We start from the raw sequence: 14617 nt of genomic DNA, 5'->3' as shown, positions 1-14617 counted from the left end.
GATACGCACGACTAAATATTGAGTTGATTTAATTAATTCTTAGTTAAAAAATTGGAATGATTAATATAAATAAACGACATCTTTTTTCGTGCAACTAAATAATTGTTGAATCAACCCAATTTTTAGTTGTGCGTATCGGCCTAAATATTTTAGTTTTTTAACCAATTTTTTTTCTCAGTGCGTAATTATTGTTTCTTCCGAATAAAGTGATGTTGTTACGTACAGAGAAGAAACAAACACGTCGTGTTTTTAATAAACGATTACGAAATCGCTCTGGGTCTAAAACGCGAAAAATGGTCACATTGTAAGGATCTGAGCGGAACGCTGGGCTTCGGCGATGTAATTCTTGCGGTAATCATCGGGCCTATTCAAGAGAGTCATAATCGAGTTGCGGGGGCAACAATAGGATTATGCAGTCCTTTCCACCACGGTCCGCATAATCTCACGGGGCAAAGGTACCAGGGTGAGACGAAGAGCCTCGAAAAGCGGTGGAAACGGGGTGGTGGGACGTGGAAAGTGTGCGGCGCGCCGAGAATATCGGCTCGCTATTTCATGGCGATGACGCAACGAGTGTTGGGTGCACAAGCTGTCGCAATTGTTGCTCGCCAGCAATTACGCGCAAGCCGCATACCTGCGACGCTATTTCCTCGCGACGGTCCTGCTTCACGAAAGAGTTTTATTTTTAGTTTCCTGTAGTATCGCGGAGGGATGATAAAGACATCGCAATTATCACTCGCTGCCTCTGTCACGAATTAGTCGTACGACTGCACGATTGTCTCTCTGTTTTGCACACAGACACATACTTGTGCCTTATTTTCTATTTGACCTTTTATGTAAATTTACGGTGTAATCACTTGAACCGCCAAGAAAAATATTAGATACAGAGAAACATTAATAAAAAAATATTGCGACAGTTTTTCAGTTTTTCATATCATATTTTATGAATAAATTGCACAATTCCTATCCCTTTGAAGGTTTATTAATAATGCATTATTAGTGCAATAAATGATAAAATTTTAAGTCATTGAAAGCCACAAGATATTACTAAAAATATAGATTGTGAAGTATAATATATCATCTTAAATTTTATAACTTCTATTACCGAATTTTATCCTAAATCTGTTTTATTCTAAAAATCATGATTTCTATTTTCTATTAGAAAAATAGTTAGTAATATAAACTATATAATTTATCAACTTATTATAAATCTAACACATAATTATAATGTGTACATTATAATTATATACATAATTAATTATATTTTAACGTTACATAAAATTTAATGTTTCTCGTGTAAAAATATTTATTATTTATTTTTAAAAGCATTCTGTAACTTTTGATGCAATCATGAAAATTTATTCTTAATTATTTTTGTGAAATAACACCATTTCTATTCTTACAAAATGAGAAACGTTATCAAAGCAAACAGAGAACCTTGAAAAGATGCAGTGTCGCATCTTTTAATTAGATTCTTTTCGAAAAGTTACGTCATTCTTATTTTATGTATCATAAATAGATGATAAATTCTCTATTCATTGTTACAACATTATTGTCATAACCCGCTGCTCTCATTGCGTAAGAAAGGATATTTACGTCCGCGTTATATCCTTGACCGAATTATCGTACATATGCATAACAATTTTTCACCGCGTTCAAGAAAAAAAAAACAACCAATTTGTAATTGAAAATAAAAATTATAAAAAAGTATAAATCATATAATATAGATATCGCAAAATCATCACGTCTTTAATTTTCGTGAAAATATTATCAGATTATATTCTCAGCTCGAAAAGAAAATATATCTTCTCTCCTTATTGCACTTAAAATCTTTTTTATTAGTTACGGAAGAAATTCAACGAAGAATTAATCACTTTGAAACACTTTGCAATAGAGCCTTGATGATAATCGTTTGCTCATTTAAAGTGTCGATAAACGTTTTTCACGGGGGATTTTTTGTTGCAAATAAACCATGGATACTTTTAGAATAATTACAGTCATTTATTCGTTTTTTCACATATAAAACGTATCAAGAGAAGAACGACCTGCATTTTTCCGAGGGCTTTCGTTACTCTTGCTACATCTTCTATTGCGCAAAACCATATGACATAATATAAAAATGACTCTCCCTAAAAATTCATAATGAGTGTGTCTTCGTTCGTTCATTCCGTTGATTCAGAATCATAGATTACGCTCGCTTTAATCTCTCTCTTTCTCTCTTAGAGATGCTCTACTTATTCGTTATCAATACGTAATATTTGACATTATTTTGTCGTTCTATAACTAAATATCTTCTCTATACATTCTCTATGATTTTATTCCATAAATTCCATACGCTTTTTTTTTTACATTATATATTATTGGATTAGTTCATATAATGTAGTCGTGCGATTTCCTAAACAATATTAACCGGCCTTATTTCATCTCCTCGCGATTACTTATTACACACATTATTTTTATTAGATTCATATATTCACGATACGCGCGTGCCGTATATTTATATATACTTAAAATTCGCATAAAAAGAAAAAAAAAGGACAATTGAAAGACTATTCCTGCGACATGCAGAGGATAACAAACATTGCGTGCAGTATTTCCTAACACGACGAATACATACGTTGCGTTGAAATAAAATCAGGAATAGAAAAAAACGCGGAAGGGATTAGAAGCAGGAGAGATGATAAAAACATCCTCCCTTTCACCACAATCGTTTCCCTTTGTAGCTCCCGTTTGTCCCGCACTAACGAGGAAACTTTCGGAAGTCTCTCTTTGAATTCGCAAATTCCCGATTTGCCCTACAATAGCTCGAAACAAAAGACCGTTTTTATTTTTTTCTCTTTTTTTTTTAGCTGCTCTAAAGAAAGACACCCGCAAAACTGATCGTGAAATCATTTCCGACGAATGGGTATCCGAATGTCTCCTCATTTGTGTTCATCGCTCCCGCGCGTTCTTGTCTTCTATAAGAATATTCTCTGCTTAATAATACGGACATTGAAGAGAACATTCTGTATTTGAATAACGTTCGGCAAGGGAAATCCCTCTCCTCTTGTTCGGATATTTAAGGGAAGAGATTATGGCTGCGTTGCACTGAGAATATTCTCGACTTCACTCTTTCCGATTTCAGAATGATTATTCCATCCATTACAACACGACGTAAAGAATTCAGTCGGCCAGGTTCGAGTCACGTTAGGTACAATAAATATTTCTGATTGCTTCTGCGAAAATTCTTTTTTTTTTAATAAAGTTAACATTATCCCGGTCAACGATAAATTTCGATGCGAAATAATTGCGCTAGCCTCAGAATATATTTGTTACGAATACCCATTGGAAGTATTTGCCTGTCGTTACGAGTATGAAATGCGAGCTCGCCCGCGACAGCATTTTATGTAAAACACCATCGACAGTAACCGCTAACGATAAAGACTTAAGGACGAATTTCGACTGTAAAATACTGCGACAGTATCACAAGTGGGAGGAGCGCGAAAGGCGTGGACGAAAATTGACTTCCATATATTGCAAATAAAAAGATTAAAAACAAATCAATATAGGAAAATAGAAAGAACCGTAGGACAAATTATTAACAACCGAAACTGTTAAGAGACCAGTGGAGCAGTTGTTGGTGTAGCATGTTAAGTGATAGGAGTGAGAATCAGAGAAACTTCAAATCTCGCAGTCAGCTCCGTTAATTTTTCCTAATTCCTACATAAATATGTGTAAAATATATATATATGACGTGATCGGGCGTGGTACGGGCGAGAAAAAAAATTCGAGTCTATCGAAAAGGAAACCGTAGCTCGCGAAATATGTTTCTCAATAACTAGCCTCTGCGTCCGTCGAGTTAAAAGTCCGTCGCACGATCGCGCAAAGTATATAAATTCTCTCTTAATATAACACTTAATTTATAACAATTAATTCGATTGCAGTACGATAATCAAGGCCGTCAAAGCTGACAGTAGACGATTGCGATATCAAGCGGATCTTATCAAACAATATATGCCGGTGTTCATAGTTCGAATCTTATTTCAAGACCGTCTTAAGTAATGTCTTGAGATGCTAATACATGTTGTCATTTGTTGATGACATCTTAAAACGGTACTTGAGCCGGTCTTAAACGTAAGAATCGACTGTGAATACCGACCATAATCTCTCTTTTAACACTATACATGATTATTCAATTATAATCTGTTTAGTGGTGTAGTAAGGAAAGATGACGTCGATTCTCGTCCTCTCCCAATCCCCTATATGCTTTCTTTACTATGCTAGCAATCACCAATAGACTATCAATTTTTTAAAATTCAATTACATATTTGCATGTTACAAATAAAATTTTACTCGTTACGGTCAGAACAAACACTTATCCCCATTGTAACAAAAGATAAGTTGATCAAAGTTTCATCATTTTAATAGTTCGTCTTTTGTTTTTCATCCGAGATAGTTTATGATATCTTTTTTGTCTTCCACTACAAACAAATTTTCGATTAAAAATTTTGTTACTTGTAACAGAGAAAGTATTGTACTGTTAAATTGGTGCTCTTGCTAAAACGGCGCTCGGGATAGATCGACCACTCTGCTTCCTCCCTTACTACGCTACTAAATCTCTCCCGATAGTGTACCTGTATAAATGTCACGTAACAAACTTTACACATTAGAACGGTCCCCATGAACGTTAGTTAAAAGTAATCGAGTTTGTAATGATTCTTCCAGTTTCTATTTTCATGCTTAAAAAGAAACTCGATTTGAATGCTCTTCGATTTCAACTAATTTTCACGGGAATGACGGATAGAAATATAAATATACACATATATCTCGCGATAAAGCAGTTCTCCATCGAAAGTTTCCGTTCGCGTAACGAGCGACATGTCGGAAATTATCACCACGCGATTTAGCGCTCTGCTGAAAGCGAAGGAACCAAAGACCAAAGCTGTCAGCGCCTAATCGAACTTTCAAGAAAGAAGCCAATTAATTTGCGATTATACCTAATATTGTTATGGGATTGCTGATAATGAGTAGCGACTTAAGTTTACTTAAATGTGGACAAGCTCTCTTAAAAAATAAGTATAATCACTGTATAAAACTACAATTTTAATCTCGCAATATCTCTCGCCGTTAAAATTACAGACGTGCACTCGATTCTTTTATCGCTCCCAGCCAAATGTAACAATGTCTCGCGCAAATATTGTCACTTTTCGTTTTGATTATAATGCGGTACTTTACTCTTTTGAAAGCTTAATAAAAATATAGATACGAGGTGTCCCGGAGTAACTCCAACCTTAATCTTAAAAAATTCTTTCGCTAAAAAAAAAATCCGACCGGACAAAATTTGTTAAAATTTAGGCCGGGCGTTCCAGGGCACGTTGTACATGAGCACAAGCCGCTATTTCCCATCGTTATTGTTTAAATCGCGCACGATTGATGCGTTAGGAACAAAAACGGCGTGTAGACGTTTCATCGCGTGTGGACAACGAAAACGACATTTACCATAATCTGAAGATCCAAACCGCTTTCCTTTCATACTCTCGCAATGTATCCAGGTACATATTCGATACGACGCAAATGATTTGTTAAAAAATACACAAGACACTATACAAAAAGTCACGATTTTAATTCAATCTCCTTCCGTCAAATATATGGCTCATAGGAACATCCAATTGTGGAGGGTTCTCACGCGCCGCGACACGATTATCGCGTGCGAGTCTCGTCCTCGCGCGCGTCAACCGTGATTTTCATGCGTTTCGGCCTACTACGCTTCCCCTTAGTCGCGGTACTCACGACTCGACTGACAATCGGCTTCCGTTTCGCAGTTTTACGCGCATCTACGCTCGTCCTACGGACCATCCTCGTCGCTTCGATCTCACGCGAGTTCACATTGACGCCTCTTTCGTTCTCGAAAGCCTTCCTCGAGCGTCTAGTGCGTCCGGCCATTCGCTCCATTTCGTCGTATTCCGCTTGCAAGCGACGCGCCAGCTCGAAATCCTCACGCTCTTGCAACAGCAATTGCTCGATCCGCTGCTGCTCCTCGATCATATCCTCGTCAGAAACCTTTCCGACGGTACGTTCGTTCTCCGGAGTGCATTCCTCTATCTCGTCGCAAGACTCCGGCGGCGAGTCGTAATTAAACTTGCTGTTAGTCTTGTTACGCACGCCATCCGATTCATTTGCCATTGAAGAGACCCTCGTCAAGTTTCGCGCGGACTTCCTCGGACTGGACGCGGCGTCTGTCGAAGATTCGTTCTTCTCCATATCCTCCTTTTGAGTACTTTTACTTGTTTTTCGTCGCTTCGCCCTCCTCATAGAACTTCCGTCGATTTCCGTGCTCTCTTGAGATGTCGAGAGCGCGGCTTGATCTACTGTAGGATCCTCATCTATCCTCTCAAGTAACGTTTTCTTCTTCGTTGCTGTTCTATTTCTTTTAGACGCATTAGATTCTATTCCTTGCTCTGACGTCTTTTTTTCCGCGTTTTCTTTTCTCCTTTTAATTCGTTCCGCTATATTTTCGAAGTCATTGTCATCGTCCCGCTCGCCAGTTTGTGGACTTGTTTTACCGAATGAAGAATTGGAACCTGTCAAATCGTCGTCCTCTTCTTCGTCCGTCACGTTCATGGTAGGTTTGGTTTCCTTCTTGGTAGTCCGCAGGTTTCTATGACGCTTAGATTTCGCTACTACACCATTTCTCATATTCGTTCTCCAAGACTTGCGTGCTTTTCTCACGTCCCATTCGTCGTCCAACAACTTCTTACTCACTTTAGTACCATTGATTATTTTATTTGTATCTTTCGTATAATTTTTATTGCTATCGAACGATGGTTCGGGTATAAAATCAAGTCGGCGGATAGCATCATTCGTTTGAAGCTTCATTGTCGATTTATTTGAAACAGTTTGAGAATGAACTAGTGACGTCGACGGTTTCTGATCAATCTCTGTATCCTTCAGACTGTGCGCAACGTGTTTTTCCCTTGCGTCTTGTCTTATTTTACCTGTAACAGCATCTTATAATTAAATAAAAAAAGGCACAGACTTATATCTTTACATAATATTAATTAAAAATGTAATTATAATTGTAATTATAAAATGTTACAGCATCTTATAATTAAATTAAAAAAGCACAGTTTTATATCTTTACGTGATTTTAATTAAAAATGTAATTAGTTGTAGTAGTTACACGTTTATTGCTCATTTTCTACAATATAACTCGAAAACTGTAATGTTTTAATTGTCTACAAAGAAAAAGAATTCCGACAAGAATTGAATACACTGATTGTGAGTGAAGAGAATTTTTCTTGAAAACACAGTAGTCGAGAAAAAATAAGAATCGTCGAGATACTCAAGGTTTGTTCGCGTCGTATGCCCCAAGAGCACTTGGATTACTTGGATCACTTTTATCACCAATTACAGCATTATTCTAATGCTGTGATTGGTGATAAAAGTGATCCAAGTATTCAAGTGCTCTTGGGGCATGCGACGCGAACAAACCTTCAATGTCGTATTGTGAATTCACTCCATTACTTTATTTTTTAATATAACTCAGAATTTAATGAGATGTGATTTACCTTTAAAGGCGCTCCAAGAACATCCAATACGTTTCACGTACGTCGGCGATGGAGGCTTTGGCACTGCGTTACACACTTTTTTTAAGATAGGGATCACTCTAATCAACTTCGGATCTATTTGCTTTCCATCTGGGAGCAGAAATACACACAAAGAAAAAAAATAGAATTCTATTCTACACAAAAATGTTATAAAAAATATCTCTGAATTATACTATTAAGTTATAAATGCAGAGTGTTTATTCGAATTTTATAAAAGAATTTCTTGAGAGTTTCTAGACTTTTTTAGAAATTCGTTGAAAATTCTAGATAAGAGAATCTTTTACTTTGGAATATAATAAGTGAAGAGTTAATGATACTTTTATTTTTCTATAATCTTCTAAAATTTCTCTAAAATAGCAGCTTTGAAATAAAATTATTTTGTTACACTTTTTAATGTTTCTTAATCAAACAAATATCATACAAAGAAAAGCTACTGAGTTTTAAATATTAAATTTGAGAAAATACTAAAAAGAAATAACAAATTGAACACAATGATTTCTGTCTGTAACAGATCTAACTCGTCGGAGATAAAGAATTCGAAAGATGATTGAATACATTACATGTTAATTTAGAAAGAATTCTTTTTCTGAAAATTCACGAGTCGCACGAAAATGTACGTGGATATGTGTGCCATATTTATTACTAATCAATTTTGTATCAAGAAAAAATGATCAAAGAAATAATTTTGTTAAAAAGAAAGAATTTCAATTTACAAGTAAAACTCCAATAATTTCTTTGAATATTAAAATTCCATGAAAGCCCACGATTTTCACAAGTTAAAAATTAATTCCCTAAAAATTTCAGATTTTCTTGATAATAAATCCTGAAATGTCACTTACTCTCTCTTCAGTCGATAGATACATACCTGAAGAAATTTGCAACTTTGTTCTCGGCACCGTCTTGATAGGTTTGAAATGATGGATCTCCTGATTTATGCTATCATGACTACCGGAGCTCTCGGCGCTTCCTATCCTCTCGTCGTCGTCGGCTAGGGTCATACACACCTCCACTCCAAGACTCTTCTTCTTGCTGTTCACCACGTCGCTCGGTACTCGCAGCTCCTCCTTGGTCTCCGTCATGTAAGCTCTGGACGTAGAACATCCGGGATCCATGGAATAATTTGAGGTGCAAGGTTGAGTAAACTTAGATACTGTTTGATGCTTCTTCGCTATGACGTTGTAAGCAGACATTTGTTTCTGGCAACAATAAGTTGGGTTTTTGTACACACAGGATGCGTTTGCCTCTTTAGAGCTGCATACATTAGAGTACACCCCCATCTTGGATAACACATTCATCTGTCTCGTTTTCGAGTTGTCTCTTATAGACTCGGGAAGACCCACATGCCTACCCTCCAAGCATGCAATTTCATTTCGTGGCATTTCTATATTATTTACATGTACCGTCGTATAGTCAAACTTGGACTCGTTAAAAGCATAAGTCGGAACCGACGTGCTCAAACATTCGTTATAACACTTTGCAGTTTCTTTTTGAGCAGCCTGCTGTTTCGCCAGGGTCTTGGCCAACAACTGATCCTGCGCAAGCTGCACCAGGAACCTCTGTTCCTCCTCTGCCTGAATCTTTTGAATCAGAGCCTTGCTGGCCATTTCCTCAGCTTGTCTCTGACGACGCATCTCTTCTTCGGCCATTTGAAGTTGAGCTTTGTACTCCCGGTGTATCTCTCCGGTTGCGCTGAGTATTCTTCTATTTGCCACATAGTCTGTATATAAAAAAAAAGGAAATACTTTCCTATAGTATTTTGTACCAAAATCAACACAGCACTATGTATTCTTCAATCATTTTATATTGATCAACCTTACAATTAAGAAATAATCACAGCCATCAATGCTCGTTAACATCTGTATCAAATTGAAAATTTGATTTTTTTGAAAAAATCGAAAGAAAAGAAAACGAAGCAAGATAATGCTATGGAATAAAAAACGACAGCGCCGACAGCATTAAGATTACATAACTCATAAAGGCATTCATCAGAAAGGTACAAAATGTTATCCGACAAGTAAATAGGCTCGTTTAGGTTATGTTACATTTGTTTATTGCTGTCTGATGCGCAAACGTGTGCGTGAGTACGTGCGCGCGTGCTAACGCGTGCATGTGTATACGTGTGTATACATATATGCGTCACTCACCAGCGTCGTCCAAGCCGTCGTCCCCCTCCTCGCCATTGTGCTTGTTCTCGACCTCTTTCGGGAACCTGGTTCTGATCAGCTCCCAGAGGCCGTGGTTCACCAGGGTTTCGGTCTTGGTAGCGGTGCGCAACCAGGAGCCAACCCGGACCCGGCACATCGGGCAGCTCAGGCTGTTGTGCTCGAACGTACCCCGCAGGCAGCGCAGGCAGAGGTTATGTGTGCACGGCAGCGTCACTGGCTCGATCAGGATGCCGCAGCATATCGGGCACTTGAGATCACGCAGATGCACATCCGCGGCGGTGCGCGACACCGTCAGATCCACCAGCTTCGAGCGCTTCAAATACATTTTTCCATATCTCGCGATCTTTACAGCGACGACAGCTAACCCGCTGGCTTGCACTGACTGCGCCTGACTACACTAGCGCCCTCCATCGGAGGTATCTCGCGGTACAGCTGTCATCTACTCTTTTCTGAACCGATAAGACAGTGCTCCTATCAAAAGTTTCAGACCTAAAAAAATCTGATTTTAGTTTATTTTTTCTTGCATTGTTGAAAGTATTTATTTCAAAAGTGTTTTAAGAATAAATATAGTAAACATATAAACTTAAATCTTATTCAACTTTACACAATTGTTATTTAACACAAAATAGTCAATAAAATTTTGTTCAATTTCTTAAAAATATATATTCATAGAATCATTTTCTTACATTGTTATATAAGACCATCATGCCGAAATCATATCTTAAAAACACATATGTAAAGATAAGCATACAATACTATAAATCTTATTCAATTAACATAATTATTATTTAATAAGATAGTTAATAAATTTTTAAAAAATTACATGTTCCATACTAAGAAATCAATTTAATATTTAATTTCTTAAAAATTTATATTCATAAAATCATTTTTTTTCTTACATTGCTATATAAGAATATTTGTGTTAAAAATAATGTTTTAATATACAACTTATAAATCTTATTCAATTTTAATACAATTATTATTTAACAAGATAAGTTTTCAAAATATCATTACATATTTTATCCTCTTAAAAAAATATATCAGACGCAAACAGAAAAAACATTGATTCATTACGGCGTTAAATTTTTATCGCAAAACCAGAAGTAGAATTAAGAATAGAAATTTTACAGTGTAAGATTTCAGAACAGTAGAAATATTTTTCAAAAATTATTTTTCAAGTTTTTTGTGGGTATATGTTTACAATTTCTCTTCCTTGGAATAGTAAATTTTAAGAAATATACTTATTCGCAAAGCACGCGATGCTGTAATACGAGACTGTCTCTTTTTATTGATAGATATATTAAAAAATAGTAAAACTTATATTTAAGTATAACACTGTCATAATTCCATGATACGATATGTATATTTTTACGTGGCATGATTCTTGTAACACATTTATGGTCCAGAACATTATTTCAGTGCATTATCGTTTTTGTTTTGTAACTTAATGCTAGCATATTTTTATTCTATTTTAATCTTCTATTCCAAGGATAATCCAGGTTAACAAGACCAATCCAAACTTATCGTCTGGCTTTTCGTGTCTGTTTTCTCTTCAATCTCCCCTCCGTCTAAAGCAAGACGATGGAGAAAGAGAGATTGAAGAGTGAAAACTTGGATAAGCCTATTTTAATCTCAACTCTAAATTGATCGAAAGAAATGCGCAAAGAAATTTATGAAGAATTTTAAATAACAGCAAATAGAAATAAAAATCGCATAAATTTCTCTTAATAGAATTATAAATAACGCGCGTTTACATATATTTAGAAAATTATAAACAACGCGCATAAAAAAACAACGTACCAAAGTGCACAGTTAATATTTTATGATTCTTTTTTGAATGCAACATTTATCTGTGCAATTCATATGAAATAAAACGGTAAGTGAAAAAGAAACATATTTATAGAGTTAAAAACATCTGCTGACGTAGCGAACTTTATATGCTTCTTTCATAAAACATTTAAAATCTGTTTTGCATTTCTACATCTACTGAATACAAAATCCGAGTACCGATTATTTCAGCATTCTGCATGACACGATTTTTAATCGGTAATGTTATGGAAGCTTTGTATTTTTTACATTTAGAAGAATGCGTTTTTATACACCTTAATAGAACACTCCAACATGTTCGTGACATGCAGACGAATAAATGAATATCTGATCAGCCTTGTGATTTTTTTAATTTATTGAGCATCTATTTTGTTTTAGCTGAAGGACGATTTCTTAGATTCTTCTTCGTCGCCTGATCTACTTCTGGGAGATCATCGTCCTCGGATTTCTTGCCTGCAAACATAAATATTTTTTTCAATAAAATGAATTGATAGATAAAAAAAAATTAACGATCGATGATAGCAAAGCATATAATAATAAACGTGATAGAATGTCGCCCGTAGAAATAGCAGAGGGATTATAGCAGGAGTGATAATGATTATACAGTGAGTTGTACACACATACATATAATTTTTAGTCCCGGCGGCAAAGCCTAACGTAACGTAACATAAAACGAGTGGGCACGCGAGAGAGCAAGAGATCCGAAACTGTGGTGTATATAGGTAGTGCCTTAATCTAAGTGAGGACAAGCCGTAAGCGTCGCTTGCTCCAACAAAGCCCAACAGTGTTGTATTTTACCTTCTCGCTTCTTCAGCTTTTGCTTCAATTTCGTCTTCATGACAACGGGCGCGGCGTTCTCGCGTGCACGCTTGACTTGCTTCGCGATAAAGAAATATAGAAGATAGCCTTCGAAGAGTGAGATAATAAATACTGCTGAGAATTGCACTGCGGGAATATTAAAGTTGCCAGTAGCATAGTCGAACTTGAACTCCTGTTTTCTCAAACCGTACAAGAACACCACACATGTAAGTGCAATGGTCGCAACGCGGGCGAATGCATAGATCGAATTGGCCACCAAGAATGACACTGTATTAAAAAAAATCAAACATATTAATTCAAAGTTATAATGTACGGTCTTATAGTAGCTCGATTATCAATAAAGACAACTTACATTTCGTTCTCTTTTCTTTTTGGCTAATAAAGTGAACGAGTCTGGCTGCATGTAGCAAAGCATCTCCCACATAATGGAGAGTTAACAAGATTAGGGCAAGATGTTGGAAACTGCAGAGTATATTTTTTTAAATAAAAATATATTGTGTAAAAGTAGAAAGTAAACGTCTGTACGTTAAAAATATTACTTGAAGAAATAAGCTGCAAATGTAAAAGCTAATCCAAAGGTCGCATGGATGACGCGTTGCAAAATGTCTTCTTTCTTAATCCGCTGAAAATAGAGCTCAGGATAGCAGTGCAGCCAATAGGACAGCTGACCGATGAAAAATAGTTTTAAGGAGGCAGACATTGGCATCGGATATTCTTCCCACAACGTCCATACGTTTAAAAGAATATTCTCTCTGAAAGAAAAAAAAAACTCGTTACTCTATACTTTTTCTTTATATTTCACTTCATTGCTAAGGTCTATATTACCTGATTATAATATCAATGGCCCACAATGCGGATAATGTATAAAACACTATCAATTGACTGGATTCGTTGAATTTAGAAAGTTTTACTTTGCTGAGATGAAGTCGCTTAGAAATTTTCTGCAGATTAAAAGGATTTTATCAATAAAAGTTTAAATATATTCTTATATGTATTCAATATCTTAGATGTACTTACATCAAATATATATTCCTGAAGCACAGCATGCATTATAATAGTTATCAAGAAATAAAAGAACACTGCACACGCATCTTTCCATCCTGTGGTATACTTCACCATCGCCATTGGTTCTTCAGTGGTATTAGTCACATTATGATGAATAGCAATAAACATATAGGCCCATGGTGAAGTAACCTGAACAAAATAAGAAATAATCTTGTCAGAGATAAAACGCATAGTTGATAAAACGAGTAGTAGTCAGATATTTTGACAAAATAAATTTTAATGTTTTGATAATACCTTCTCCTCTTTGTTTTTTCTGAGTTAGTGTGAAAAAGCAATTATAATAGCACTGAAAATTTAAAAATATAGTATTGAATGCAATGTTTGCACATATAAGATCAATCTATTAGCGTCAATATGTTTGTGAACATAACAAGGATTCAAAAGTTGGAAATAAATCTTTACAGATGTAATAAATAAACATGTATGCGACGAATCCGATTCGTTTTGCTAATTAACAACTCGTAACATATGGTCATCCCACTTCTCCGGCGTTTCCAAATTTCCATCTGACGCGACACAGAGGTGGGATCAGAGGTGGAAACCTCACTAGGAACTCATGCAGATGCGATTCTGTCGCCTTTCACCAAAATGTAAGTCAAAGCAGTTGTAAATTGTAACGGGCCCGGAATTCCGAGACGGGCGCACCGACCTGTATCATGAGGCCGATCACGAAGACCATAGCCACGCAGGAGACGATGTCCGCATGGTTCTGTATGATAAACTCGTGGCTGAGAATCGGCGGATTCTTGCTAGAGCTCTTGCGTCCCTTCACCGTGACCATTTTGGTCGACTGGAGCGTGCGTCTTCACTGAGCGGCGAACGCGGCACAACAGACAGAAGGAGGAGGACGGAACAGGCGGCCCCACTGCGAGAACCGGGCCACGACGTTTCACCGCGCGGAAACGTCATGCGCGCGTACGCTACACACGCGGCAATCAACGTCGAGCAATGTGGCGCTCGCCCCCCAACCCGTTGGCACCGCACACGTCATACTGACCACCAGCACGCTCGTGCATCCACGTCCTTTGGAATTCTCTCCTGTCCGTCCCGCAACCAGATTTATGATTATTTTTTTTCTGTTTTATTTAATACACGCGCTGCGGAGCGGGACGCAGAAGAATGCAGAGGCGACGACTCGAAGAAAGATTTCAATTCAGA

General features: G+C 36.7%; 2 protein-coding genes across 3 annotated transcripts; both read right to left on the bottom strand.

The window, feature by feature from the left end:
• Positions 1-1974: 1974 nt before the first annotated feature.
• On the bottom strand, positions 1975-10297 carry LOC105204007. The gene is made up of 4 exons (XM_011172993.3): positions 9728-10297; positions 8449-9300; positions 7545-7673; positions 1975-6971 (listed from the first exon to the last, which is right to left on the bottom strand). The coding sequence occupies exons 1-4, from the start codon at positions 10071-10073 to the stop codon at positions 5677-5679; spliced, it is 2622 nt and encodes an 873-aa protein (XP_011171295.2). The 5' UTR covers positions 10074-10297; the 3' UTR covers positions 1975-5676.
• Positions 10298-10699: 402 nt separating this feature from the next.
• On the bottom strand, positions 10700-14399 carry LOC105204006 (translocating chain-associated membrane protein 1). 2 transcript variants are annotated; one of them, XM_026134782.2, is made up of 8 exons: positions 14109-14398; positions 13694-13745; positions 13412-13588; positions 13220-13335; positions 12934-13146; positions 12747-12856; positions 12374-12661; positions 10700-12028 (listed from the first exon to the last, which is right to left on the bottom strand). In XM_026134782.2, the coding sequence occupies exons 3-8, from the start codon at positions 13565-13567 to the stop codon at positions 11940-11942; spliced, it is 972 nt and encodes a 323-aa protein (XP_025990567.1). In that variant the 5' UTR covers positions 13568-13588; positions 13694-13745; positions 14109-14398; the 3' UTR covers positions 10700-11939. The 2 variants fall into 2 exon arrangements, with proteins under 2 accessions (XP_025990567.1, XP_011171294.1); XM_011172992.3 differs by lacking the exon at positions 13694-13745 and having other exon boundaries at positions 14109-14399.
• Positions 14400-14617: the final 218 nt, after the last annotated feature.

This window comes from Solenopsis invicta, chromosome 6 (genome assembly GCF_016802725.1).
Source record: "Solenopsis invicta isolate M01_SB chromosome 6, UNIL_Sinv_3.0, whole genome shotgun sequence".
NCBI classification, from domain to species: Eukaryota; Metazoa; Arthropoda; class Insecta; order Hymenoptera; family Formicidae; genus Solenopsis; species Solenopsis invicta.
Note: the sequence above shows the minus strand (reverse complement) of the source record. Positions and strands in the feature narration are given on the sequence as shown.

Excerpts from the sequence above, each read along its gene's own strand:
- LOC105204006 (XM_011172992.3), bottom strand. The coding sequence starts at position 14,240 with ATGGTCACGGTGAAGGGACGCAAGAGCTCTAGCAAGAATCCGCCGATT. Across the intron at positions 13,336-13,411 it reads TTCAGGAATATATATTTGAT|AAAATTTCTAAGCGACTTCA; the intron begins GTAAGTACATCT and ends TTTAATCTGCAG. Across the intron at positions 13,147-13,219 it reads GCCATTGATATTATAATCAG|AGAGAATATTCTTTTAAACG; the intron begins GTAATATAGACC and ends TTTTTCTTTCAG.
- LOC105204007 (XM_011172993.3), bottom strand. The coding sequence starts at position 10,073 with ATGTATTTGAAGCGCTCGAAGCTGGTGGATCTGACGGTGTCGCGCACC. Across the intron at positions 9,301-9,727 it reads CGACGGCTTGGACGACGCTG|ACTATGTGGCAAATAGAAGA; the intron begins GTGAGTGACGCA and ends TTTTATATACAG. Across the intron at positions 7,674-8,448 it reads AAAGTTGCAAATTTCTTCAG|ATGGAAAGCAAATAGATCCG; the intron begins GTATGTATCTAT and ends TTCTGCTCCCAG.